General features: G+C 30.5%; 3 protein-coding genes across 4 annotated transcripts; 1 reads left to right on the top strand and 2 right to left on the bottom strand.

Annotated features, from left to right (window-relative positions):
• Positions 1 to 5,504: 5,504 nt before the first annotated feature.
• On the bottom strand, positions 5,505 to 11,402 carry LOC107420127 (lysM domain receptor-like kinase 3). The gene is made up of 12 exons (XM_048470881.2): positions 10,712 to 11,402; positions 8,809 to 8,842; positions 8,713 to 8,717; positions 8,461 to 8,625; positions 7,806 to 8,020; positions 7,554 to 7,643; positions 7,100 to 7,196; positions 6,872 to 7,023; positions 6,711 to 6,802; positions 6,103 to 6,241; positions 5,903 to 6,001; positions 5,505 to 5,817 (listed from the first exon to the last, which is right to left on the bottom strand). Exons 1-12 carry the CDS (start codon positions 11,343 to 11,345, stop codon positions 5,653 to 5,655), a joined length of 1,887 nt encoding a protein of 628 aa, XP_048326838.1. The 5' UTR covers positions 11,346 to 11,402; the 3' UTR covers positions 5,505 to 5,652.
• Positions 11,403 to 12,775: 1,373 nt separating this feature from the next.
• Positions 12,776 to 14,839, top strand: LOC107420723 (chaperonin-like RBCX protein 1, chloroplastic). The gene is made up of 6 exons (XM_016029758.4): positions 12,776 to 13,087; positions 13,185 to 13,279; positions 13,936 to 14,053; positions 14,282 to 14,298; positions 14,422 to 14,484; positions 14,588 to 14,839. The coding sequence occupies exons 1-6, from the start codon at positions 12,928 to 12,930 to the stop codon at positions 14,660 to 14,662; spliced, it is 528 nt and encodes a 175-aa protein (XP_015885244.1). The 5' UTR covers positions 12,776 to 12,927; the 3' UTR covers positions 14,663 to 14,839.
• Positions 14,840 to 15,203: 364 nt separating this feature from the next.
• LOC107420719 (uncharacterized) lies at positions 15,204 to 22,289 on the bottom strand. 2 transcript variants are annotated; one of them, XM_016029756.4, is made up of 17 exons: positions 22,072 to 22,289; positions 21,883 to 21,974; positions 21,636 to 21,754; positions 21,395 to 21,485; positions 21,073 to 21,196; positions 20,761 to 20,944; positions 19,988 to 20,132; positions 19,819 to 19,909; positions 19,044 to 19,102; positions 18,857 to 18,934; positions 18,293 to 18,376; positions 17,613 to 17,794; positions 16,879 to 17,007; positions 16,545 to 16,617; positions 16,270 to 16,355; positions 15,742 to 15,826; positions 15,204 to 15,591 (listed from the first exon to the last, which is right to left on the bottom strand). In XM_016029756.4, exons 2-17 carry the CDS (start codon positions 21,964 to 21,966, stop codon positions 15,565 to 15,567), a joined length of 1,641 nt encoding a protein of 546 aa, XP_015885242.3. In that variant the 5' UTR covers positions 21,967 to 21,974; positions 22,072 to 22,289; the 3' UTR covers positions 15,204 to 15,564. The 2 variants fall into 2 exon arrangements, with proteins under 2 accessions (XP_015885242.3, XP_015885239.3); XM_016029753.4 differs by having other exon boundaries at positions 21,883 to 22,289.
• Between the last annotated feature and the right edge of the window lie 5,179 nt (positions 22,290 to 27,468).

The raw sequence follows: 27,468 nt of genomic DNA, 5'->3' as shown, positions 1-27,468 counted from the left end.
TCGTCCCACTAGAGTAAAAAAAAAAATTTAAAAACAAAAAATTCTTGCAATGTCGGCAAAGTGACACGTGTATCTCCAACGGCTACATTTTGAGTTGAGGGTATTTTAATCCACGTGCAGTTTGAGAGCGTGGAGACACGGACCAATGGGGATCCCGACAGGTGGTGGAACCGGGTGTAGGGAATGGCATGAGATAAGCGATTGAATGGGACTGAGAAAGACAGAGATTGTGAAATGCGAAGCGGTGTTATGCGTGGATATAGAGTGTTGTCTGCGTGTGTTAAATGGTCGTTAAAAAAGGTGGAGACAGCTTGGACGGAGTTGGATTAGACCGGCTTGGGATGTCACTGCGATAATGTTACAGTGATTATGATATTCGGGACACCAAATGCCAATCAAAATTCGACATTTGGCATTTTGGACCCAGAGGTTCGCCTTGTTTTGTCCCTCAACAGAAATCGATGATAGTTTCTCAGTGGGGGACCCTGTATATGTTTTAACATCATCTGGATTCTCTTTTTTGGCACTCATTCGTTGCCTTTCCTGGTTTAATAGAATAGAAAAAATCTAGGTACAAAATAATTTTCCTTTTGTTAATTATGGAGTTTAATCCTTTTTAATTAAGGTTTTTGTTTCTGTAGCTCTTTCTTAAAGTCTTTTTGATTTCTTTTCTTCTTTTGATTTTTTTTTTTTTAATGAAAATTTCAATAGTGTCGGGTATGTTTTACAACTCCTAATAATAGATTTTATTTTGTTTGGTTATAAATTTTTGAATTTATTTATGTGTAAATTGAAGATTAAAAAAAATGTAACAAATTTCCATAGATATTCAATTAATGGTATTACTTTTAAAGTATTATAAATACCATTACATTGTAGCAAAACAATTATGAATTATCTATGAGATTCGTTGATGCAAAATTACATTTTTCTCCCACGTAAGTCTAATATATCTTAATAAAAACAAAATACTCATAATAATTTCCATTGATATAAAAACATAACACTAAATATGCATGTGCTTATCCAGAAAGAATTGACTTTTTTATTTTTTTTATGTTAAGATGAAACTCAAATATTGGACTTCACAAACTTGCAATACGTTTTAATCACGTGTGCATCTTAATTTGTTAAATGGAGAAACCAAAGTCAATCCACCATAATTTTATTCAACCACTTAGATTTGGACAGTAGGTCGGCGACGCCATTTGGATTCAAATCTATATAACAAGATCGACATCACCAAAGTATTATATATATATATATATAGATAGTAGTATAAATAATGTATATTATTTATAAAATCATATTATATAATATAGAAAATTCACATAAAAAGTGGAGACATCTTCATGAATACTATTATGGAGCGAAGTTTCGTGGCCTAACTAGTCGATAATAAAAAAGATGGGACCAAATCGTATTCAATTCCACACCAACCATATCTACATTTCTCCATTAAACGTTTGCGTCTTCCGTGTTGAAAGATATATTAAGTAAATAATTAACAGTGACATCCTTCTGAAGCATGAGAACTGCGACACAAGTAAGTACTAGTCGCATATGGCAAGTTGGCGACTAGACAGAACTTGTTTCTTTCAGTTCTCATACCCTATGAATTTACATGTCAACATGGAAGAATCCACACGGCTACAATGGAACCTTTTTATCAAAGATGAAGCACCAAGAAACGAGTTGAATTTCTATTTGATAACACATTTTTTTTAAAAAAAAAAAATTTAATTTTATGTAATTTGTTTATTTTAAAGAGTACAATTAGAAATAACAATTAGTTTACTAAAATTATGTGGCAAAATACCATATATTTTTATTACACTAGTTAAAGTTTTAATATAATGAACAAGTAAACACTTTAAAAAATAAGTGTAATTAAATATGAACTAACAATAATAACACTTATCATTTGATAAATATCTTGATTGTTAGTTGATATTTTGAGCATTATTTTATTTAAATGTTTATTAGTAAATGTCACATTTCATTATAATCTCAAATAATTATAAATTTGTGGGAAAAAAAAAATCAGATTGAACACAATTTCAAATGGTTTTCAATTTTGTATTTATGTTATTTTTTTGGAGTTAATGGGATGCCTAACAAACTTCAATTAATATTAATCAACATTTAAATGCCACATAATTGTATAAAAGCCAAAAACCAATGAGTTTGTGTCATTTGATAAGGTGATCATTTTTAAATTTTTAATTTTTTTTATCTTATTATATATAATTTATTTACATTAATTGTTAGTTTGTAGTTATAGTTTATTAAACAACTAAAAATATTTTAAAAAAAAAGTAAAATAAAGAAATAAAGAAAGTAAAAAAAAAAAAACACAATTTGAAATGGTGTTCTATTTGCTATTTATGTTTTTTTTTTTTTTTTACTCCCTTAACTTTATAAATATCTAATAAATTTCAGCTTTTATGAACAAATATTTGAAATAAATAAATTACATAAAATTTAATAAAAAATAATGATTAAAGATAAAAACCTACTATGTTAATAAACAGATCAAACCACGCCTTAATTTCTTTTTTGAAAGTAACTACTCCTTAACTAGCAAAAATTTCTTTTTTGAAAGTAACTACTCCTTAACTAGCAAACTTTATGGGTACAAAAAGAAATAACCACTTTCCACTCCAGCTAAAAAAATAAGATTGCCCTGTTTTCATTAAAAAAAAGAAACAAGTACAGATTGTGATAATAGGCCAACAAAGTGGACATTTATATATGGAATAATCAAAATGGACTACAAAATTGTCACGCTTTTGATGTGACATGGTTCCTTTTTATTCTGTTTCTGCTGATTTTTTAAGGCGATTTTTTTTTTTTTTTTTGTGGCTAAAATTTAAGGCAATGGTTATTTTTTAATCTGTGTGTAAATGATATATATAAAAAAAAAAAATCCAATCTGTGTGTGTATAATTTCTTATCAGATATTTTCATATGGTTTTATGGGCCAAAAAACAAATTTTTTTTTTTTTTTGAATGTGGCATAATAATTATTGTTAATCAAGTGGGTTGTTTTCTTTCTTCTTTGGTTTTTTTTTTTCAAATAATTAATCAAGTGGGTTGTTTTTATTAAAAAATAGTGTCCGATTTTCACGTGGTTCGCATAGCGTGAAAATGAGGGAAGCCTTGAAATGACATCACTCTCCGCGGCCCACAAAATCATTTCATAGATTTTGATTTTGATTTTGATTTATATTCTAAAAATTTTTATTTACTTGAAAGCCTGCTTTTAAGATATTATATGTATTTTTAATATGAAAAATATTATCTTTATAATAATTGATGATAGTTTAATGATATCTAAGTGACTGGTGAATCCCTTAAAAAGTATAAATTTACTATATTCGATGTTACCCATATTTGGAAGATTTTAAAAGTTTTTTAAAGTTTTGAGTTATTCGATTTAGATTTTAAAGTAGTCCATACAAATTTAATGATATTCAATTAAGATTTTGATGGATTTTATAAAAGTTCATTAAAATCTAGATGTATTCAATTAGGACTTTATAAAATTTTTTTAAAATCGGGTGGTATTCAAAAAGTCATTGATTTTAAAAGATTTTAAAAAATGATGGATTTTAATAGATTTAAAAGGATTTTAACAGGAAAATTATGAAAAAAATTGTCAATATGAAATCCACCTTTAAATCCAAAGATTTCATTAGATTCTTACAAAATCTTTATGGAGTCTGTAGAATTCTATAACAATCCATCAAATCCTTTAAAGTCTATAATTCATTTTAAATCCATCAAACTCTAAATTGAATACATCCCTATAAATTTACCATATTCAATATTATTTCTTAAAATATCTCAAAGAATATCATTTACCTTTTTGATTAAAAAAAAATCAGAAATTAATTCATATTGTGAATAACTCATGAAAAAAAGAAGAAAGAAAAAATCCATATTGTGAATAGGGTATTAGAAAGTAACAGTTGAAGAACATAACGATTCACATTGACAACAACATGACATTTAAAAAGAGTAAACCATATTGCCAAAAAAGGAAAAAAAAGAAAAAGAAAAAGAAAAAGAAAAAAAGAAAACCAAAAGCACCCTTATTGCATTCCTTTCCCATCCAACTGAACCTAACAAAGGAGACAAATCATCATGGATGGCAGCCTAGATGTTCATAAATTCGTTTGGATTTGTGAAATATTTTTGCTCAATTCAACTACCATTCTTCTTCTTCTTCTTCTTCTTCTACTTTCCCTCTTTTTTTTATTTTTCCTTTTGGATGGCTAGAAAAGGGTATTAAAAAAGAACAGCTACAATACCATTCTCATTCTATTTATTCCAAATTCCCTCTCTCCAACAAATAAAAAAATAAAAAAAAAAATTGACCATGGAAAAGTTTGAAGATTGCCTTTTATGACGGCAGTCAAAATGAAATTTCAATTCTCTTCATAAACAATTACAAGGAAAAATAAATAAATAAATAAATAAATAGAACACCTATCTTCATGAATAAGCATATGGTAATAGTAGGTGTACTTAAAGTTGAAGTTCTACCGAAAAAAACATTAGAGTACAATTGAAGAGACTATAAGCTATGTTGGCTTGGCTGTTTATGTTCAATTATTGCATAGAATATATTGAGGCAACAATAATAGGGCTGTACGCTCTCCAATAAAAGTGCTTTCAAAAGGATCAGAATAAAAGGCAGAAAACAAATTAGGTAAGAGAAAAAAACAAAACAAAGGATAGACCTTAGCATCGTGCACGCCCACATAAAAATATATATATATATAATTTTTTTTTTTGGTGAATAAAAAAAAAAAATATATATATATATATATATATATAATTCGATAAATAAGAGGAAGTAACTAAGAATAACTCATTATTCACCCAAAAAAAAAAAATTAAGAATAACTCATTCTAAATTTCTAATCAATTGGTTCTTTACACCGGACTAAAATTTACCTTGATATTATATATATATATATATATATATGTATATATAACATTTAAAGTTTTTCAATGTAGACGTTCTAATTAAAATTCTATACCTATCATATCAGTTATGAAAACATAAAAAAATTGCTAATTACCATATCATCCTACTATCTTCTCCATACATTCTTTTCTATTTTCCGTGTCTATCTTTTTCTAGCGTAAAATAGTTTCACTAATGTATATTCTTTTTATTTTTTATTTTTATTTTGTAAGTTATATATATAGGATACAATTCCGTAGCACCTCAAACATCCTAATTGCTGTGCCCGAAAATGAAATTGACATTTAAAAAAAAAACAAAATTGCATTCAGCAAAGAGACCTCGCTAACATATCTAACACCTAATAAAGATCCGGGGACAAACTATCTTTAACCAATGTGCAATGTTGCTTTTTTTAATTCTGATTCTATACTTCCTACCAAAAAAGAAAACAAAAATAAACCCTCTAAAAGAAAAGATATAAATTTAACCCCCGTTTCTGATTTACAGAAATTACAAAAAGAGATAAATTTAACCCATATTTCTTATTTACAGACATTACAGAAGATGATAATGACAAAAGCAGGATATCAGGATTTGGAACAATGAGATCACTTTGCCAAAGGCCATTTCAAACAATTATACATATATGATTCTGTAAATGGCTAAAAAAGCTACCTCCCTGACATTAGATTGAGTAGGGTTCGATTTTCATAGAAAGAACCAACATCCCAGTCCTCAGTAGGAGATGAAAGTGTCAGCAGTGCAACCACAATGGATCTCATGCTTGGCCTCAGCTGAGGATTTTCTTGTGTGCAAGCTCTGGCAAGCTGTGCCATCTGCCAACCAAAACAGCAACAATTTCTGTAGCTTTTGAGAAAATGATATACATGTGTGTGCATTCGATTGGAATGAGATATTCACCTTACAGACTGAATCTAGTGGATAGTTGTTGCCAAGTCTGGGGTCAACTATTTTACTAAGATCTTCCTTTAGATCAGGCTGATTAACTATATCTTCAAACTATATCAAAACAAATACCATAAAATTTAGATCGAGTTACGTTGGAAATATTTTTGTTTTCTTTATAGAAATGGCCAAGTAGATGGAAGTAAAAGAACAACCAAAGCAACAAGTCCCTTGGACTCGGTAACATATTCATTTGTCTTGACAACAGCTTCCTTGGCAGATATGAGTTCATAGAGGACAACTCCGAAGGCATATACATCTATTTTGGGGGAAACATCACCATATTGAGCATACCTGTTGCAAAGGCATCATTCAGTTAATGTTCTTGTTAATAAAATATGAAAGCATAAATTTCCTTGATTTGGAATGAAGTACAAATGAAAAGCAATACTTTGGCTTTATCTATGCTATATCCCATTTAATGTCCAAACATTTGCCAACTTGTCAAGTTACAACAAACTAACAAAACCAAATTAGCAATAAAGGGTTTTCTGATTTTAATTTGATTCTTCTTCAAATTAGCAATAAAGGGTTTTCTGATTTTAATTTGATTCTTCTTTCTTTTCTCTAAAACAAAAGAATTTTCACCTGCATAAGAAATTTTCTTCAAGTTTGGCGATACTATCTTTTTTGTCAAGGAAAGATAGATAGAAGACTAATAGGAATGAAACATGTTAAAACCAAATGCACTCAAGTCGGAAGCATCATAACAACAAAAATTGAATCAATATATGAAACTGAAATTGAAAGGATTACTTCTTACTCTGGAGGCATGTATCCAAAAGTACCCACAAGACGAGTATGCAGCGAATTAGTTCCATATTCAGTCAATTTTGTTAGCCCAAAATCTGCAACCTGTACAAGAAATTAGTCAAATGTGTTGATTCAAACTCTGGTTCCTATTATATGCATTAGAAGAAATACCTTTCCACGGAAGTTTTTATCTATTAAGATATTTGCTGACTTGATATCACGATGAATGTAGACAGGAACCGTGTGTTCATGCATGTATTCAAGTCCTCTTGCTGAATCCAAGGCTATTTGTACTCTAGTAGACCATGGCAATGGCTCCAACCCTGAGTGCAACATTGTTAAGATCTAAAACAGGCCAAGCATTAAGAGTTTCATGTGCTTGTGCACTGTCTTCCTCACCTGATGAGCCACGCAAATATCGACTCAAATTGCCATTCTCAATGTACTCATAGACTAGGAACAAGGAGCCTTCAATGCAATAACCTATCAAGCGCACCTGCATAAAATTTTAGTGTATACGATAAAAATTATAGGATATACAGTTTAGAAATTTTCTTCAAGAACATCTAAGGCGAACAGAAACTATAAAGTTGCAGAAAGAACGCAAACACAGCAGGGTTACTTATCCATAGTTGTTCAAATAAAATTCCAACGTATTTATTCTAGTGAAAACTATGAACCTACCCAGCTATTTTTCTTTTTTTGTTATATCTTAAAAAAGAGTGCTATACTTGTGATTTGCCATAACCAAGCTAGTACATTTGTTTCCTTATTCAGGAGTTAAACCTTCTTCGGAAATTAGCCATGCAAAATCTGCACTTCATGATAAATACTATAACAGAGAAACTATTACCAGATTTAAGTGATGAACATGAGTTAGGACCTTCAGCTCAGCAAGAAATTCTTTTGATGCTTGCATATCCATCTTCTTTATCGCTGCTTTCTGCATGACAGTAGGAGGAAAGAATTTCAGCTCAGCAAGAAATTCTTTATTGCTTGAATTATAATAACACTTTTTTCCTTATGTTTGGTCTTTTATACGTATTTCCTTTTCCCATTCAATCATATTATAGTGGATTAATAATATAAAATAGAAAGAACAAACCTCTCCTCTAAGTTCTGCATAATAAACAGATCCAAAGCCACCTTGGCCAATCTTATTAGCCAGGCTAAAGTCATTAGTAGCCTTAGCAAGCTCTTCATACGAGAATTCGACGGATTTGTCCACAGTAATTCCTGTATGACCAGGAGAAGCACCACCAACACCAACACCAACAAGAGCACTTGAATCTGAAGTTTTCTCCAAGGTACTTCCTGAACCTAAACCCAACAAAAATAGACAACAAAACCAATCACCAAAAAACCCAAAACCACTCCTTTCTTTTCCCAAGCCAACTCATGAAAGCTGACTCATTCTCATCACTAAAATCCGACTCTTTCACATAACATTGTCAAATTTTAAGAGAAACTTCAATAGAATGATATCATGGAGTCTCAGCGGTCCGTTGGTAGCATTTGCATTTGCAGTTTTAGTTTTTTTTTTTTTGAATTATCATTTTGGTGGAGTCAAATTGACCTCTTTTTTACTTTTTTTCAAATGACCATTACATTTGCCACCCAGTTACAAGCTTTTTAAAAAAAAGAAAAAAAAAAAAAAAAAGAAGGAAGATTGAAAACCATCCAAAACTATAATAGAAAAGAAAAACATAAATGCCACCAAATCAATAACAAATGGAAAAGATCAGAGAAAGATGGATCACCAGGTGTAAGTTGAATATAGTGGTCGTCAGATGCCTTGGGAAGCAGCGATGAAGCCTCAACCAGCTTCTTCCTTCTGTAAAAACCAGCATATACGAACAATCCCAAAACAAGTGTCCCGCATACTCCTGCTACTGAAATTCCGGCGATGACTCCTTGTGAAATTCCTGCTTTTTAGAGGACCACATTGTAAAAAAAAAAAGTTCCAGATTATTAATTGTTTTTGTACCCAGAAATTGAATATGATCAATAACCTGTTCTGCAAAAAAAAAAAAAAGAACGATGAGATGAAATTCCTAATAAGCAAAATCTGTAATAAGCGAAATTATCGATTTGGTAGTCTATTTTACCTTGAATTCAGTGGTGGAAATTTGCCGTTTTCATCTGCGGAAAAGGAAAAAACCCAAAATTCAGTGGATAAAAAATTGCATTGCATATTTCACAAAATCTTTTGCGAAAAATGAATGACCAAAAAAAAATGGAGTGCGATGAAAGGTGTAACGGTCACTTTGCCCTCCGCCATATGAGCCTTTTCAAAGTTGGCCTGGGCTGGATTTGCAAGATGGGCCACCTCAAAGCCCAAAATTTATTTGTTAACTATCTACTTTTGAGTAATGAATTTCAGAAATGTATCTTAATCTTTTTAATTTTTATGTTATCAAAAAAAAAAAAAAAAAAACTGAGTTATAATTCTATAACCGTTTTGTTACTAGGTTTTTCTTTAAAGAAATTCATTTGAGCACCAAATTGAATTGACATTCCACACATAAATTAAGGTACCTTTTTTAAGGTAATAACCAATACAATCTAATTACTAATCGGTTTGATTTTGTAATTTTCAATATAATCTTAACCGATTTCTACAACAAATACAATCTGATGATAGTTGGTTTACATTGAATTGGATGATTAATTTAGGATTAATTTTGAACTTCTGTTTATAAACTTTGAAATTTAGAAGTTTAGAAATTAAATGGTTGAAATTTTGGATTTTTACTTTTTTTACTTGTGCAAATAGCAAAAGTTTTAATTAAAATCTCTTTAACATTTTAAAAATATTTATTTATTTTAAAATAAGATAACTAAAGCAAAATTGATTAAAATAATATATCTTATACAATTATTTTTTGAAATAAAGAATTGAAACCAATATAAACATTAAATTAAACAAAACAACAATAATCTATTAATTATTTTTTAAATATATATATATATATATTTAATCGGCTTGATTTGGATCAGCATCATCAACTTTTGTCTTTTGAAACTAATTTGATTATTTAAAATTGATTCAATCTAATTACTATGAAATAACATATCAAAACAAGTTGGATTGGATTAGTTGATATGGTCGTGTAATGAATTTTTTTGCATATCTATATTATATGGTGGGTTTTAACTATTTCTTCTTGTCCCTTTTGTGAGAAAAAAAATTGGTTTAAAAATCTCATTTGGATCTTATTGGATGTTTATTAATAAACTATTGCCTTGTAATAGCAACATCAGAAATTGATTGGCAATAATGTATAACTTCTTCTATTTAAAAAAAAAAAAAAAAAGTTTCCAAAATAACGCAACTTCAAAATCTTGAAGTGTAACAAAATAATTTGGTTTAGAATAAACATAAATGTAGAGCATGTCACATCATATTCCTACAACAACGGCAATAAAATAAATTGGATTTTTTTACTGAATTTTATAAGCAGCCACATTCAAAGTGGCATCTAAAAATAGTCTCTCACATGATTGATTAGAGACGGCCTTTGTTGGTTTATCGTATGCATGTATTCTAATTACCTACTTTAAGATATATATTATTATGCAAATATTAGAAAACTGACAAACTTTCCTTAATTGTGTGACATATGTTTATTTCTCATTTCTTCCAGTTCTTAATATCAACTAAAATATGCTTCATGGCAAAGAATTTTTGTTATCTTTCTCTGTCACAGCAAGTAAAATATAGAACAAAACAAAACCTTTGAAGAGGTAAGACTATGCATCATTTGACACCATATTGACAATGCCAAACCCTGCCAATATCCACCAAAAGAGACATTGTCCCATTTCAAAAGAACAGCAACTATGGCTCTTTGGATTTAGATGTTTTATGAATGAGTTTTTAAAATACTAGAAAGTACTTTCTAAGAACAAGTAACATTCTTTTTTCTTTAGATGAAATGGTATTCTATAATTAACTAATGGTGAAGAATAGCAATTTTATCCAACAAAATTGAAAATGAGTTGACTAACCTCTTGCAGGCACAAAGACTATACCATTCCCTGAACTAAAATTGTAACCGGGGTTGTACATCTCTAGCACCTTCGCCGGAACACCGGACTCATCGGCCAAGTAGGACAAGCTCTCATGGGGCTGAAGAGGGTAAGTTGCAAACAATCCAAAACTCTTGGACAAATCTCTGTCACCACATGAGCAATTCACTGTAACATTGATAGGAACATCAGCTGGCATCTCGGTCGGTTTATAAATGTTGACTCTTTGGATCCAATCCTCTGTGGTGAGATTGGCAAAAGCAGTTCCAGCAATTTTGTCATAAGTATCACCATGCTGGGTAGTGTAAGTGAAAGTATGACCCAGAAAATCATTGTTCAAGCACTCACAAGAAAAGGGTACATTGATTCTGGAACCGGTAATGATGGTATTCTGGTTTGGGACTTGATCATGGTTGTATTTTAGAATTTCAGAGATTTGTTGATCAAAGACTTTGCTAATATAACTCAGATTTGAACCTTTCCATACATAATATGAAGCAAAGGCAAGGTTGCAGCCACTTTTGCACTTGGCTTTGGCTTTGATGGATAATAGGAGAAGAACATGAAGGGCCAAGAATTGAATTGGTATTCTTTTATTTGAGAGTAGGATCATTTTGTAATCAGAGAAAGTGAAAGGAGGAGAAAATCTGTGAGTTTGCAGATCATTTGGGAAATGCACAGAAGGCTAAGATAAAAAAGTGGTTAAGGAATTTTGGTACATAATGTATCTATGTATAATGTCATGCAATTCTTTGATGTGTAAGCAAATATTTGTTTTTTAAATAATGGAGTATACATGATTGTTTTTTTGTATTTGTCATTATGCTCTCCGATTCGTTCAACTATGAACTACTCTTTAACGATTTTCTTTTGAATTAAAATTTCTATATATATAATTTTTGGGCTGATGTAGAACGGTTTCTGTCTTTATTAAAAGGACAAAGAGAATCAATTATGTTATTTTGTTTTATTATTATTATTTTTTAATTTTTTCAAACTAACTTGTAATATGGAGCAGGGGAATTTTGGATACTCTGAATTAGATATGCCAATGTAAACAGCAGGTAGTAGTCTGCATATGACATATTAACTATGTTATTCAGATATATAATAATCCAAGATTCAACTTCATGATATTACCATTATACCAGGGCATGGCAGTGGGAAAACAGACTAAAAATTAAAGAAGAGAAAGTATGGAATCTACAATCAAAGATATCAAGCTTGGGACACTTTATAAGTGACTGATATCAAATTATAAGTCAGATAATTTGTTGGTAAAAAAAAAATAATAATAACAAATAGCTAATTAGCTTGGTGGTTTAGATATAAGGTATTTAATTTTCTATTCGAGGATTTCATTGATTAAATATATCTGTCAACTACTAATTTCAGATACCATCCAAAAACAAAAAGCTATTAATAATTTTGGAGTGTAGAGAAGGACATAACAAACAAATTGGTCAGCTCCATAATATTATTATGAAAAGGTCATGATAAACAATCTTTTGATGAATAAGTCAAATATACCAGGGAATCAATAGGATTTTGATTCTACAAACAATCCTTCATTGCATTTTGTGAAGAAAATTGTATTGCACAGTCACTAACCAATCTCTAGGCGTAATAAAAAAATTGGGTCATTGTTCTTTCATGGTCAGTCCAATCAACCAGCTATTTCAGGCCCACTTCCGGCTAATTTCCTGGCTACATACCCTTTCCATATGGGAACAGACCCTTTCTCTGGCTACATAACCCAATTATATATACTCCCTCTATTTCAGAGACTATATTAAGCAGTATTTACATTTTCTTCACATTTGTGGACGTGAGGTAGATGGATTTGGAAATAACCAAATAAGTCGTTAAATGAAATTTTCTCTTTGTTTTAAAAGGTATATATTGTATATGGAGATTTTGGTGTGTAAATAGAACTTAATGGCCAAAATTAATTGTTTTACTTGGCGGTAGCAGACAGAATTAGATGGGTTCCACAGTGGATATATGTGGTAAACTAAAAAGTCCAAGTTACTTTCCATATAGGCCTAGAGATATTTTGTGCAAAGGAGCTTGGTTATGAAGATATTTTTTGTCCGGCAATTGCAATCTCTTGGGTCTTAATTACAAGCTGGTCTGGTCTCTCACAAATCCCAGTTCATCATATCAATTGTTAATTTCCCCAACAACCATATCCAATGGAATCCTCTGCAGCAGTTCAACCAGTGTCTCAGCTCTCTTTTCTCTTCCCAACCAAACCAAACACCAAAAGAAACACATTTTATCCTTCTTCTTGGCCATCCAAACCAAGAACCTCTCGACCCACTCGCTTACACTGCCAAAAGATGTATGTCCCTGGTGGGTTTTACTCGCCCCATCCTGTTTTTGTCTTTTCTTTTCCTGTTTGTGAGTTTGTTATATTAAAAAGTGGAATTGATTGTTTAAAATAATGCAGGATTTGGAGAAGCATCACCAGAAGCAAAAGCAGCGAAAAACCTCCACAGTTTTTTCACTTACATTGCTGTCAGGATTGTCCTTGCACAGCTTGAGGTTCTGGTTTAATTTGTATTCAGTTACAGACTCTAATTGTGAATGGCCATCAGATGCTCTTCTTAAATCTCACTTTGCAACCAAAAATTACCCTTCTAACATATCCTTATAGTTAGTTGTCTCCATGTGTAATATATGCTCCTATTTTCTTTCTTTCTTTCTTTCCTTGTTTTTTTATTTCCTTCTAATTTTATTTATTGATTTCCTTCTTCTTTTATTAACCAAATCAATAAGTTCTTCTACACGCTGGTATAATTCCTTATGATCCAAATTATGCAAACTGACAAAGTATTTATGCTCTAATCCCTCCAATACACAAGACAAATAATCCTTCACATCATTGCTAATTAGTTAAATGCATCAGGTTGAAGGGTGGGCATCCTCTATATAATCAATATATTATATTATCATAAATATATAATTAATTTATTCAATTTTTCTGCCATAAAAAAAACTACTTTATTCTATTTCATCATGACTTGATTTGCGGCTTTCACTCAGCAAAAGCATTCATGCATGAGATGCACCTAATTAGCAGTCACATCCCAAGATTAAACAAAAAGGTCTCTATAAAATTATAGAGTAAAAATGTAGTGTTATTTTATATCTTTGGATGATTAACATGGATGGGTCTTAATAATTATATTTGAAAGCAGAGTTACAACCCGGAGGCTTATGAAGAGCTGATGGAGTTTATAGGAAGGCACTCATTGAATGATGGGGACAAGTTCTGTGCCAATTTGATGAGAGAATCTTCAAGGCATAAGGGTCTAGGTATATATAGATCTTTCATTTCTCTTCAATTCTTCTTTAGATATATATATATATATATATATATATATGTATATATATAATTTTTCCAAGTGTATTCACCAAGTTAAACCCCAAAAAACAATTCTGCTAAAAGCTGACTTTAAACATGTTACTCTTGACTTTGATTATGTGCCTTGACTTTGTTGCAAAAATCCATACGGGAATTTTAATTTGGCATCCACTTGGCAGCTTTACGGATTATAGAGGTCTGTTTATCACTTGTACTGATCCAATTGTCTTCTTATCTCTCCAATTTGTTTAGATTTATATGTTTATTTATTTTTGTTTGTTGGTATCTTTGACTTGACCAACATGGCATTTCAATCCAGGTTCGATCTGCATATTGTAAAAATGATTTTGAGTGGGACAACTTAAAGCGATTAGCTATCAAGGTTAAAGATTTTTCAGTTACTAAAACTTTCTATTTTTATGATTTTTTCCCTAATGCTTATTGAATGCTTCTCTCATTCTCTGTTTTTTGAGTTTCTCCTGTAGATGGTCGATGAAGGCAACACGAAACTCATGAGGGAATATGTCTTGGAAACAAGCAAAGTGGAAAGTGAGAAATGATAAATCTAAGCAATTGTATACTATAGTTTCAAAAAAATAAAATATAAAAAAAGCCATGTGTACTACAAAAGTATTATATATAGTGAACAGAAACCCATCATTATGGTCGATTGGTTTTCTTTCACAATATAACTTGGGAATAGCAAAGGTTGATTTGGGCCCCTACACCTTTGACCAGAGCCTTTCATCAGAAATAAGTAAGGTAAAAAACAACCATATTTAAGATGAAGAGCAATTTCCTTGAGGAGCAGAGACTTCTGCATCATAGCCCTCTGTTGGAAGTTTATCAGAAATGTTTTGAAAATGATACTTACCAGAATACTAATATACATTCACTAAGGCTATCTTGCTATAATGTATCGTTGCATGTTGTCTTACAATTAATCTCTTAGGTAAGGACATAACAATTCTACTAACTTTAAGACAAGCTAAACAGAAGTTCAAAACTATCCGAGTACCATATCAGTATATTCTGAACTACCACCATATTGCAAATAATAGTAATAACAGTTTAGATAATAGTAGTTTTGCAGTTGCAGAATTCAAACAAATGCTTGAAATATTTTATTGGCTAAGCTCCATAACTTGTATCTTTACAGACATATATTGGACAAGGAGAAAGAATACTCACAATTTTATACCATTCAACACTCACACTTGGCTTTTTCACCTGGGGAGGACACTACACTTGGCGTTTTCATCTTGGGAGGTTTTTTGTGTCCAAAACAAAAACTGTGGTTTACAGATATATTGGACAAGATGAAGTAGACAACTTGCAACAATTTTACAACGTTCAGCTCTCCCCTTTTTTTTTTGGTTTAATAAGGAAAAAAAAAATGACCGATATAGTATACATTGCAAGAAAAGCCATAATCATGTATCCTCCTGCAATCTGCCTATTGCTATGCCCCTTCAGGTTCCTTCTGTGCCTGCAAACCAAAGTAAAATAATGTGGTAAAGAAAAATATGTACTGGAGCATGCGAGCTGGTCTCATGCATGTGATGCTTGGACACGGGCATGTGACAAAACATCTGATATTTTCTAAATTAGCGCCTTTCACATGGAATGGAAATATTACCTCAACAATGCGGCGAAGGTCATTAGAAGCATGGATATGCCCTGTGCTAAAATATGACTGAGCATACTCTTCAATATTGTCTAGTCTGCAAATCATTGTCCAGTGTATGTTAAATTCATGACAACATGGAAATTGCTATAGGAGTTTTGTTTTGTTTTGTTTTAATTGTTTATTTTTTAGCAATTGTGCATCTGGCTTTGTTAATCTGAATGGATGTTAACAATCAGAAGTTAGTGAGAGATTCCGAGAAAAGTTGATCTGATGTTTCAAAGTCACCAGTTTTAATATAGGAACAGGTTTTCCATGTACGAGATTCATAAAATGGATCCTGTCCAATTCATGAGACATATAGGAACCTCAGTGTTCCTCACTAGTGAGGTCAAGATAAAAAAATGACAGCAATTAAATAGAAAGGTTTGGTTCAACCTATCCCAAAAAATATACATATAGTAATAGAAGATAAATACAAAATTAAAAAGAAATCCAACAGAACAAAGGAAAAAAGATTGGCTTTGATGGGGAAAATACCTATAAACATAATTCACCATAATACCTCCACTTTGACGGAGGCCTTTTTCTGATCGATCCGCCATCCAATTAATCCTTTCAACCATCTGTAATACGCGACGGAAGAATCAAGATTAGTTTATCTTCTAAGCACTATCAAGACTCTCTATATAAAGTAATCTTTTAAAAATACATCGTAAAATTTCATCCATTTATCCCAGAATAAACTACATCACCATAATCAATATAAGAAAAAGTTAGTTCACGGTTCTACAAATTTGAGTTGAATAACATACTGCTCCATTCTGCAAGTGAAAGTTTGCAACAGAATCTAGAGCTTTTCCTCTCTTTTTCTCTTGTAGAAGGTACCTACAGTTATAGAATCAACATCTGTTACCAGTAATATCACCCAGGTGCATAAGTGCCATGTTCATGCGTGATATAAAAATAGCATAAATGCCACATTCATGCCTTGTAAATTGCTATCACTAATCCATACCATTGTCAGTCTCAGCTAATAGAATATACTCATCATCTCCAATTCAGTCATCAAAGCATTTCTAATAAATTGACATGCTTAACTAGGTCTGGTAGAACACAGAAATTAGTTTTGTGTGAATATATAAATACCTGGCACAAAGTCGCATCAAAGCGGGTTTTAGTACCGAAAGCAATTGAGCTGAAACAGTCCACTCATAATCTGTTGATTTCAGCAAGTTAAACATCACTTCCATACCATTTTTTCCATCAGTGAATTCCCTGCAAGTGACAATGATGTTAAGAAGCATGCTAAAATCATCTCACTTTAATGTGCCACTTAAACTTGCAATACCTATCATATTACTGGGTCCTAAGAATATTTGAAAAGCAATATACATTCAGAATAACAGAGTATAAGAGATGATAGGTGGGTATTAGAAAATGCTTGTTCTCTGGATTTTGACCTACCTCCCATATATTCATTAATAGTTAGCTCATTGTAAGCTTCATGAGAGTTGTAAGTACATAATATGAAAAATACATAACTTTATAAATTTATTTGCATTTTTATCTGTGAATTTTGTATTACATAACTGATCATAATTTTTCCAAACGCTTGGAAGAAGTAAAATTTAATCACTTTTTTTTTTTTTTTTTTTTTTTTTAAATATCATCTTTTCTGCTGACACAGATTGACACATTTTACCAATCACACAATTAGAGAGGCCACCGAACACAAGAAAAGACATCATCTTCGGTCGGAAAATATAGCATAGAATAAGATGGAACACCTTCCATTCAAGGTACAATTCTCAGCCCAACACAAACGTCTGCCAGGAAAAAACAAAGTAAATGGTTTATGGTTGTATAATTATGAAGCTTACTTGGAAGCATCCATAAGAGCTCTTTCTTCTTCAGGTTCAAGAATGTTCTCCCAAAATGTAGAAGCATATCTATCTGCTGACGAATTCAACACGCCTTCTCCTTCAGAAAGCTTTGATTGAGATGCCAACTTAGACAGGAGCCACTGCATGAACCCTGGGATTGGGCTCAGGGTTGCAAAGGTCTAATAAAAGGAAATTTAAAAAGATCAGTCTGTGGGTAAAACCATGAGAAACACTTTTTCTTAATTTAAGTTCAATACCCCATTGCCTTTGATTTATTTATTTATCTATTTTTTGGTTCATCAACTTCAATTTATTTTAATTGTCTATTTGTCAGGCTTATTCTTGTAGAAAAGCTCAAAAACCTAATTATGAATTTTTTGACACAGGTAGATTGTTTAAAAGTTCAAGGACATTGTTTGAAAGAACATGCCATTGAGTTACATATGAACAATGCATCCCGGGTCTCTACCATACTAATGATCACAACTCCTATTTCAGACAAAGCCATTTAAATTAAACAACTAACATTAAATAAAATTAAATAAACATGATCTTATGAAAAATGAAAAGATATTTTGATAATACATCTCATTATCTCAATTGTAGAAAGATTTCTTTCAAAAGAAGTCTTTACTCTTTAAATTTTGTAGGACTAAATTACAGAGAGAAATACTTACAGAAATATGTGGCATATCTCTTTTGACCAGTGTTACCACACGTTTAATAAGAAACTTTCCAAGGTTGATGCCTGATAAGCCGGGCTGTAAAATTTCAAAAGTGTGCGGATTCATGATAATGCAAAAAAGTTTGATACTAGAAGTAAACAAATAGTATAGGTAGATGAGCACATATAAGGAATGCACAACCATGCCATTCTAGTTTGACAATTCTTCATATTCATAAATTATTTTCCTTTCCTTCAAATGGAAAGGTACAGGCGGTTCAAAGAAAGAGAACAGACAAGAATAAGTAGACCAAATAAACAAATTTCACTGGCATTCTTTCTAATTGAGTAATATCAAACACAATTCTCTCTCCCAGTTCCCGTGAACAAAATTCAGTTTGAGGTAGGAACAATATGCACACTTTAAGCAGTCTGAAAGTCAAATACTTTGTTCCTTGTGTTTCCCTAGTAAACGTGCAACATGAAATAAATAACATATCAACAGCATCTGTGACATCCCTGATCCTTGCAATTATTCTACAGAATATACGGAAATAAATAATATAAACATGCAAACCTGAGTTGATGATATAGAGTAGAACAATGCACATGTTGCCTCAGATTCTGGTATAGGAGGGTCATCCCACAAAACTTCCTGCCAGACAGTAGATATTATAGATGACCAAAAAACAGAAAATGAGAATAAATACAATTGACCATACCAGTTAATGAAAGAGTATGATAAGGTGAAGAGTATTTATTACCTGTATTGTTTGAGCCACATTCTTTAAAAGTGCAACTTCAATGAAAATAAGGGGTTCATCTACAGAAAAAATTAGAACCAAAGAACACAAACGAGTTAAGAGTTTGTTAATGAAGAAAAAAAGTAGTTAAACTTAGTATGATCCTATTTTTGATTAATCTAGTAACATGATCCCACAAATTATCCACTACAAAGCATTGGGACCAATATTAGAAGTATCAGAGTCACCAGTTACTGCCAGATTCAGCCCATAGTCAAAGTATCGGTCTCTATATGAAACTGCATAGCCAGCAACTGATTCCTTTGAATTACTTGTGTTTATGCCATAAATATTTATTATCTTACCTCACAAATTCAGACTCCATCTATTCATAAATTGATTTAATGAACAAAAAACATTCATAAAATGTTTCTGAACTTCCACTAAATGGAATAAGCTCAAAAACCACACTGAAAATTCTAAATGTAGTCCATTAGTCAAGTAATCAAGTAATAGATATTTCAAGAGCTTTTTCAAGTATTTACACTATTAATTATTAATTTACTAGTGTATTTGGTTAAAACAATGGTTTATAATTAAGTCAGTGGGTAATGTCGGATGTTCTGACCTCTTCTTTTTCTCAGAGATATTCTGATTATATTAGTGTTGTAAATTTACTCTGAGCGACAGAGAAGACAGACAGGTAAAACAGATCAATAAGTGCAGAAGCAAAATATCAAATACACATACACAACACACTACCATTATCTGTGCAACAGCGAAATGAATTGCTAACCAGGTATTGCTGGATGTAGATATCCAAAACAACGGCGACCAACTCCCAGCCTTCTCTTAAGATCTATAAGATTGCTGATTGGATGCACAGCCTATACAAAGTATACTAGTTAAAATATAACCATGGCAACAATTATGTCCAAAAGCCTGACAAGGAAGATAGCACATACCTCATATGCCACAATCTTTTCCAGCAAGGAGGCAGGATAATCCCATGTGATCTGGTGAAGCTCTAAGGCAGCGGGACTAAGCCATGTACTAAGTTTCTCTTTTAAATAGGAATCCAATGCTCGCAAAGAGGCAACATTTTCCTCTCTGTCATTCAAAATATTGACTTAAAATGAGTTAAGAGTCTTCTTTTCCTTTCTTTATTAGTTAAAAGGGAATAAAATTATCACAGCTAGACTGGTAAACTGTACAGACTTGTTTATAATAAGACAGACCCCAGTCAAAGGATAATAAGCATGCTAAGAAAGAAAACAACAAACATACAGCTATCTAAATTTTGAATTGAAAACCCTTCATACTAAAACGTATAAAATCAATAAGGACAAGAACATGATGCTCCCTCTCCTTTATTTGCACAGTCTTCAGATGGTAAGAAGAATAGAAACCTTCCAATAAGATTAAGAACTAGTTCAAAAACCTTCCAATGCCATGTTCATAAAATAGAAAATTGATGCACATATATATTTCTACAGTTGCTTGTACATTTTTATAAAGTGCTTACATAAGTATATGCACTGAACCAGTCCATACTATGACAAAGTTGCTTCTCCAATGTTATACCTCCATTAGTTCTATTTGTCTTATAAAATTGACTTACAAGTCTCATCCATAAATATACAAACACTATGCAGTTGGTTATTTGATTTAATTACTAAGAAGATGATATAGAGAATGAAGCCAAATTTAAATGATATCACATGAACCATAAACTTACGCGAGAATAGATAAAATATCAGCTCGAAGAATGGACAAGAACTTCAAACCCCCAGGATGCGTATTAAGTCGCTCAAAAAGAACTTCATACATGGGCTTGAGAGCATGTCTCAAATTCCTCTCGATACGAAAGAAAGCTGAGAATAAACCTTCATCTTCAAGCCCACCTGATTTTCCATCTTCCCCTGTTATACAAATTGCCCAATCAAAATATAAATCTCCAACCAACAAATAAATTTTTTAAAAAATAATAATAACAAAAAATAAAAAATAAACCAATAATCAATAATCAAATACAGAATTGAGAAATTACCAGGAAGCTCAAGTCCAAGATACTGTTTTATCAATTCACGAACTTGCGTCCTATTAAGATCGTACTCTTTGGCTAGTAAAATAAGTAATTTCTGGCGATTCTCAGGAGAAAGCCTAAAATAACCCTACATTATTATTAAAAATACAAAAGCAGAAGTAATTAATAATAAATAAAAAATACTAAATTCAAGTATCAGTGACCGTTAGTTGAAAAAATAAAATAGAAACTATATATATATATATATATGTACACACACACATACAGACATACATACATATATATATATATATGCGCAATAATCGAGGAGTTTAGCCAAGCGTACCTGCGAGAAATCATCAAGCACTGTATCTAAAACTTCTGTTTTGTTCATGGATATTGCAGAGTGCATGGATTCACGAACGCGCTCAAAATCCCTACCACCCAAAAAATTTTCAATTACTGAGGAGAAAATTGCATGAAACTGAACAAAAAAATAATAATAAAAAAAATTAAAAAAAAATTGAAGCTGATACAAGAAATCAAAAATGAAAATCCAAGCCAATGGAAAATTCAAAAAAAAAAACCTGTCGGGGTTTCTGGAGTTGAGCTTTTCGTTTCCATCTTCTGAACCATGCTGCTGCTGCAAACCACCTCCGATTGATTGGTTTCCTTGAGAATTCGGCAGCGTTTGATTAACCAGGTTCTGTTTCCCAAACCAAACCCCAAAAAGAAAAAAAAAAATTCAAAATCTGATCGAAATGAAATTGAATCCAAACAAAGGCTTTTTGATCTTGAAAATGCCAAAAAAAAAAAAAAAAAAAAAAGAATTACATTGAGAGGAGATTGAGGAAGCCTGGAGGAGTCGTTGGGCCTCATTCTGGTACGCATTAAGATGGCCAAGCCTTTCTTGTTCATGATTTATTCTTATTATTCAAACAAAAATGATTATTATTATTATTATTATTATTATTTATTCTCAAAGTACAAAGAGAAAAGATATCAGGAGGAGTGCCACCACACCAGACAGATTGTTGAGCTCTCATACACACACATACGCACCGCTACTTTATTTGTTAAAATTACACATCACCTTTTCAAAATCAAACCCGGCTGCTACGTTTTCCAGGCGACCCACTCAGTTTGACTCACTCCTCCTCTTTCCTTCCCTCTCCGAACCTCTTGGAGTTATGGATTTTAAAATTTACCCCAAAAAATGAAAAAAAAAAAAAAAAAAAAAAAAAAAAAATGAACCCGGTCTTGTTTTTTTCCCCAGGAGAAAGTATTTTAGTCGTTCATTCTGAGGCGTGTTTTTACCACTTTCCTTCTCTGTCCAAAACCAAAATGGCCAAAATATACGCCAAAAAAAAGTCTAGATTATACGACCTAAATCACATACGTGGCCTCCCATGTAATTTATTTATTTTTTTAATAATTTATCTAAATTATAATCTATTTAAAAATTTTTATTTTAAATTCATATTCGCATGAATACAAATAAAAATATTTAACTATTAAAATTAATTTTTTTATTAATATAATTTAGATTTGGATGATAAATTATGCACTAATTGCAGTTGAGTATTGCAATTCATATTTAATAAAATATATGGGTAAATTGACGTTCAAGATAAAATTAACAAAATAATGATACAATTATTGTCAAATTAGTTGATGAATCAAATGTTTCCTAAAAAAATAAAATATAAAAAACTCGCGTGGTAGCTCAGTGGTTAGCACAGCACAGCCCGGCCAATGAACGTTGGGTTCGAGTCTTAGGGGTAAGGGGATGCCAGGGGGCATAGCAAAAAAATAAATAAATAAATACTGCTACTCTGCAACAGATTACTTTTCCATTACACTGTAACAGTTTTATAAAATAATTTTGGGATTTTTCACAAATAAATAAATGACATGCGATTTTGAAAAAACTCAATGTCGTTTCAGACTTGGGCCACCCGTCCAGTCTGACCCATTGGAATTTCGCTGACGCCCGTTATTTTACTCGCTGGGCTTCTCGTCTGTTATAGCCACTGGGAGGCTCAAACGGATTCGTTCTTTTTTAAAGTGGCAATGTAGTCTGATTTTGTTGACTCTTTTTTTCTGTTTGTGTCTGCTTAAGTCTAATTTGCTGACTTGTTCATAGTTTTTTATTTTTTTATTTTATATTTTTATTGGTTATGAAAAACGTGGTCCCTTACATGTGAATTGTGGAGTGGAAAAAAGGAAGAGTGATCTTCATCCTATTGGGACACTGAAATAAGAAAATGCACCTAAGCAACTTGCATTCTATTTTTATAGCTTTTCTTTTTTATAATTTTAATTCACTTTAATTTATTAAAATGTTTTTTATAATCTCTCTGCTTCTTCAATTTTAGATTTATAGTGTTTTGGATAATTGAAATGTTAGTAGAAATTTGAAATTTTTTGAAAAAGAAATTTTTTTTTTTACTTTGGTGATTTTTAAAAAGATAAATTTATGAGTCCAGTAAAAAATAAATCTTGTAATATGAAAAACTAAGAAAGAAAGTGGATCCAAAGTTTTCATTTTAAAATTTTCTAAAAAATTAATTTTACATATTTTTTATATACAATTTTACCATTTAATTTTAATGAACAAACATATTTAATTACTTATAAGTTTTATATTTTTCTATTAAATTTATCGTTCTTTTTTCTTTCTTTGTCTGTTTTTATCGCTGCAAATAGGTTTCATTATCAATTCATATTTAACATCACTTTGAGTTAAACTGTTCGTTCGTTATTTTTTTTTTCTTTTTTTTTCTTTTTTACATATGATGATATTTTTTTCTTATTTGGTTTTGGTACTAATTGAAAATTGTTAGCCTGTTATAATGGTATCCAATGTGAACCATCCTCCACCCACCACTCTCCCGACCAAAAAAAAAATATATATATATATATATATATATTTTATTGATCATTGAATAGGGTAGAAGAAATATGTGTAGTTAGTCTGTTACAATAATATCCAATGTGAATCTCTCCATCCATACAATAGAAAATAAATCTCACAATGTAGGAAACTAAGATTGAAAGTGGATCCTTTTAAAACTGTATCATTTTAAAATTTTTTGAAAAATTGATTTTACCTAATTTTTAAAAATTTTATCTTTTAATTTTAATGTACAAACTTATTTAATTACTTATAGGTTATATCTTCTTCTATTAAACTTGTCGTTGTTCTTTCTTTCTTTCTTTCTTTTCATCGCTGCAAATAGGTTTCATTATCAATTCACACTCAACATCGCTTTAAGGTAAATTAATCATTCTTTATGTTTTAATTTTTTTTATATAATGATGATATTTTTTTCTTCTTCATATGATATATATATATATATATATATATTGGGTATCTTGTTGATTATTTATTTGATTTCAAAATTGATTGAAAATTGTTAATGAAAATTGTTACCATGATATCAACTTAAACCATCCTCCCTTTCCCCACTCTCCCAACTAAAAAAAAAAAAAAGAATATTTTATTGATCGTTGAATAGAGTAGAAGAAACATGTGTAGTTAGCCTATTACATAATATCCCATGTGATGATGGAAGGGATTAAAGGTGGGATCATCTGTATAGAAACAACTCAAGTGGGATCTGGTAATATTAATGCGTTATTCTCTATAGATATAGATATAACAATCCTTCAGGAATTCTAAAATGCAGTAATAGATATTCTCATAAACCATTTTAGCATCCCTGTAATGGTCAAAAAGTATATTGTAAAAACAATATAAATAAATATTTAACATATATAAACTAATAATAATTTGAAAGAAAAATATTTCTGAATATTAAAGTTTGTGTTGTGTTTTCTAATATGGAAAAGAGCTCCTATTTATAGAGTTGTAAAATATAGCACTTGATTTACTTCACAACATTTTAGATCATAAGTTACACAGAATTTGCAACCAAGTTAATGTTATAAAACAAAAAAGTAAGTGCTAAAACATAGGAAAATCAACTTAACTAAAACTCTAGTTGCTATCTAACAACTTTAAAAGTATACATACTATTGAGTAGGACTTGTCTTCTAAATTAAAACTCAATCCTTCTATATAAAATATATTTAGAAAGAAGTTGCAAAAATATATATGACTAAAATAAAATTATTAATTGAAACCAACTTTAATATTTAGATTTATATTAGTCTACATTGCTTAAAAAATGCAATCTAACCAAACAAGTAATTATTACCTAACTAATAGAAAAAAAGTTGGATTACAACTATAACTCCTAGTCAAAATCTACCTAACGTATAAGAAATATATATATAAATAATATAATTTTAAATAAATTTTAACGATATTAAAATATTATTAATTGACATATTTATATAAGTTAAATATATAAAAGTAAATCTTTACATGAATAAATGAATTAAAAAAATAAATCAGTTAAATATTATCAAATTATCTACTATATTATTTTATAAATAAATTTAATAAATATTTTAATAACTCTAATATTGAAAAAAAAATTATAAAATATACAAGCTAATATACTTACATGATATATACGTTAAAATATGTACTAATTGCATTTGAGTATTGCAATTAATATTTAATAAAATATGATATATATGTTAAAATATGTGCTAATAGCAGTTGAGTATTGCAATTAATATTTAATAAAATATATGGGTAAGTTGACATTCGAGATAAAATCAATAAATAATGATACAATAATTGTCAAATTAGTTGATGAGTAAAATATTTCCTATAAAGATAGTTCATCAGCAAAAACTGGCTTTGTTGAAAAAAAAAAAAATGCAACAGTTTTTCCATTACACTGTAACAGTTTTATAAAATAATTTTGGGATGTTATACTAACTATTTAGGTTGTTATTTATGGGGGAATTTAGCATCGATTTTTCACAAATAAATAAATAAATAACATGGCGATTTTGAAAAACCTCATTGTCGTTTTAGACTTGGGCCGCTCGTCCAGTCTGACCCATTGCAATTTCGTTGTAACCCGTTATTTTATTCTCTGGGCTTCTCGTCTATTATTATAGCCACTGGGACGCTCAAACATTTTTCTTTTACCAATATACTCTGATTTTGTTGACTCCTTGAGTCTAGTTTGCTGACTGTATTCTATCTTCGTAGCCTTTCTTTTTGTTTTTGTTTTTGTTTTTTTTTTTTTTGAATATTTTATAGCTTGTTTAGTTTAATTTCTTTCATTTGCTTTTATTTTTATTTTCTTTTCTATATTCTTTTGTTTTAGTTGGTCAATTTTCTGATTTTAATTCTCTCTTTAATTAACACAATCTCAGTTTCGTCTTTTTTTCCTTTCTGATTACTTCCTTTTCTTCCCCCTTATTTCTATTTGGAACAATTCACTTTCTTTTTTTTTTTTTTTGGGGGCCCCCTTTATCCATGCATAGTTGATTTAATTAATAAATATTTTATGCACCAATAAATATTAATAAAATATTTTAATCAATTTAATGTTAATATATTCCTTTTTATATTATTGATTATATTTCATAACTAATTATCTTTCGACAATCATATGCACCCTAAACTCCTCAACATAATGCAACGTAAACATATATAAAATTATGAATTAATATAGTTATATAAATCTAAACTATGGATGATATTTTTTAGCCCATATAAATTGTGATCTACTTGTATGAGTAATCGATACACTTCACTGGTTCTGTCTCTCTTTGGCTTGAGAAAACTGTCTGCTGGATAATGATGTATCTTTTTCTTTGGTTTAATAGAAGTTCAGTTTTCTCCCAAAAAAATTAAATAATAATAAAAGAATAAAAATAAAATTCCAATACGCTTCTCCTTGAACAAAACAACACTTTGAAAATCAGCACATTAACATCACTCTCCTTATTCTTTCAAAATAATAAAAAAAATGATCACTCACCTTAGTTTTGACTAAAAATACAAAAGCAGCCTCCTTATAATTAATCAATTAATTTGCTAAAACCCAAGTTATTATTGCGCTTGTTGTTTAGTACCATCACTTTTTTTTTCTTTTTTTCTTAATACAAGTACCATATGGGTTAGACAGACACATAGTTGACAGATGCCAAACCTTAGGCTACACACATGGAGTTTTTTTATTTATTTATTTTCTTTAAATGAATTGTCACAGTATGGAAAATATTATAATACTCACGGAGAATTGAGTGCTCAGAGCTCTTTTCATACATTGAATGTCATTATGGTAAAATGATTTTAGTCATGTGCTTTACAATGCAATGCCAGCTCTCCGTCTCCAAACTTATGTCCTTCTCGAGTCCTCCGTTTCTTTCTCTTCTGCCATTCTACCTCTTCTCTCCTGCTTCTTTCTTGACTCCTCTGTAAAATTTTTTTCAAGCTCTCAAAGTTTTACAAACCTGGTCTTTAATGGCAAAATCTGGAACTTG

The sequence above is a fragment of the Ziziphus jujuba genome, chromosome 1 (assembly GCF_031755915.1).
Source record: "Ziziphus jujuba cultivar Dongzao chromosome 1, ASM3175591v1".
NCBI classification, from domain to species: Eukaryota; Viridiplantae; Streptophyta; class Magnoliopsida; order Rosales; family Rhamnaceae; genus Ziziphus; species Ziziphus jujuba.
This window is presented reverse-complemented; position numbering and strand designations above follow the sequence as displayed.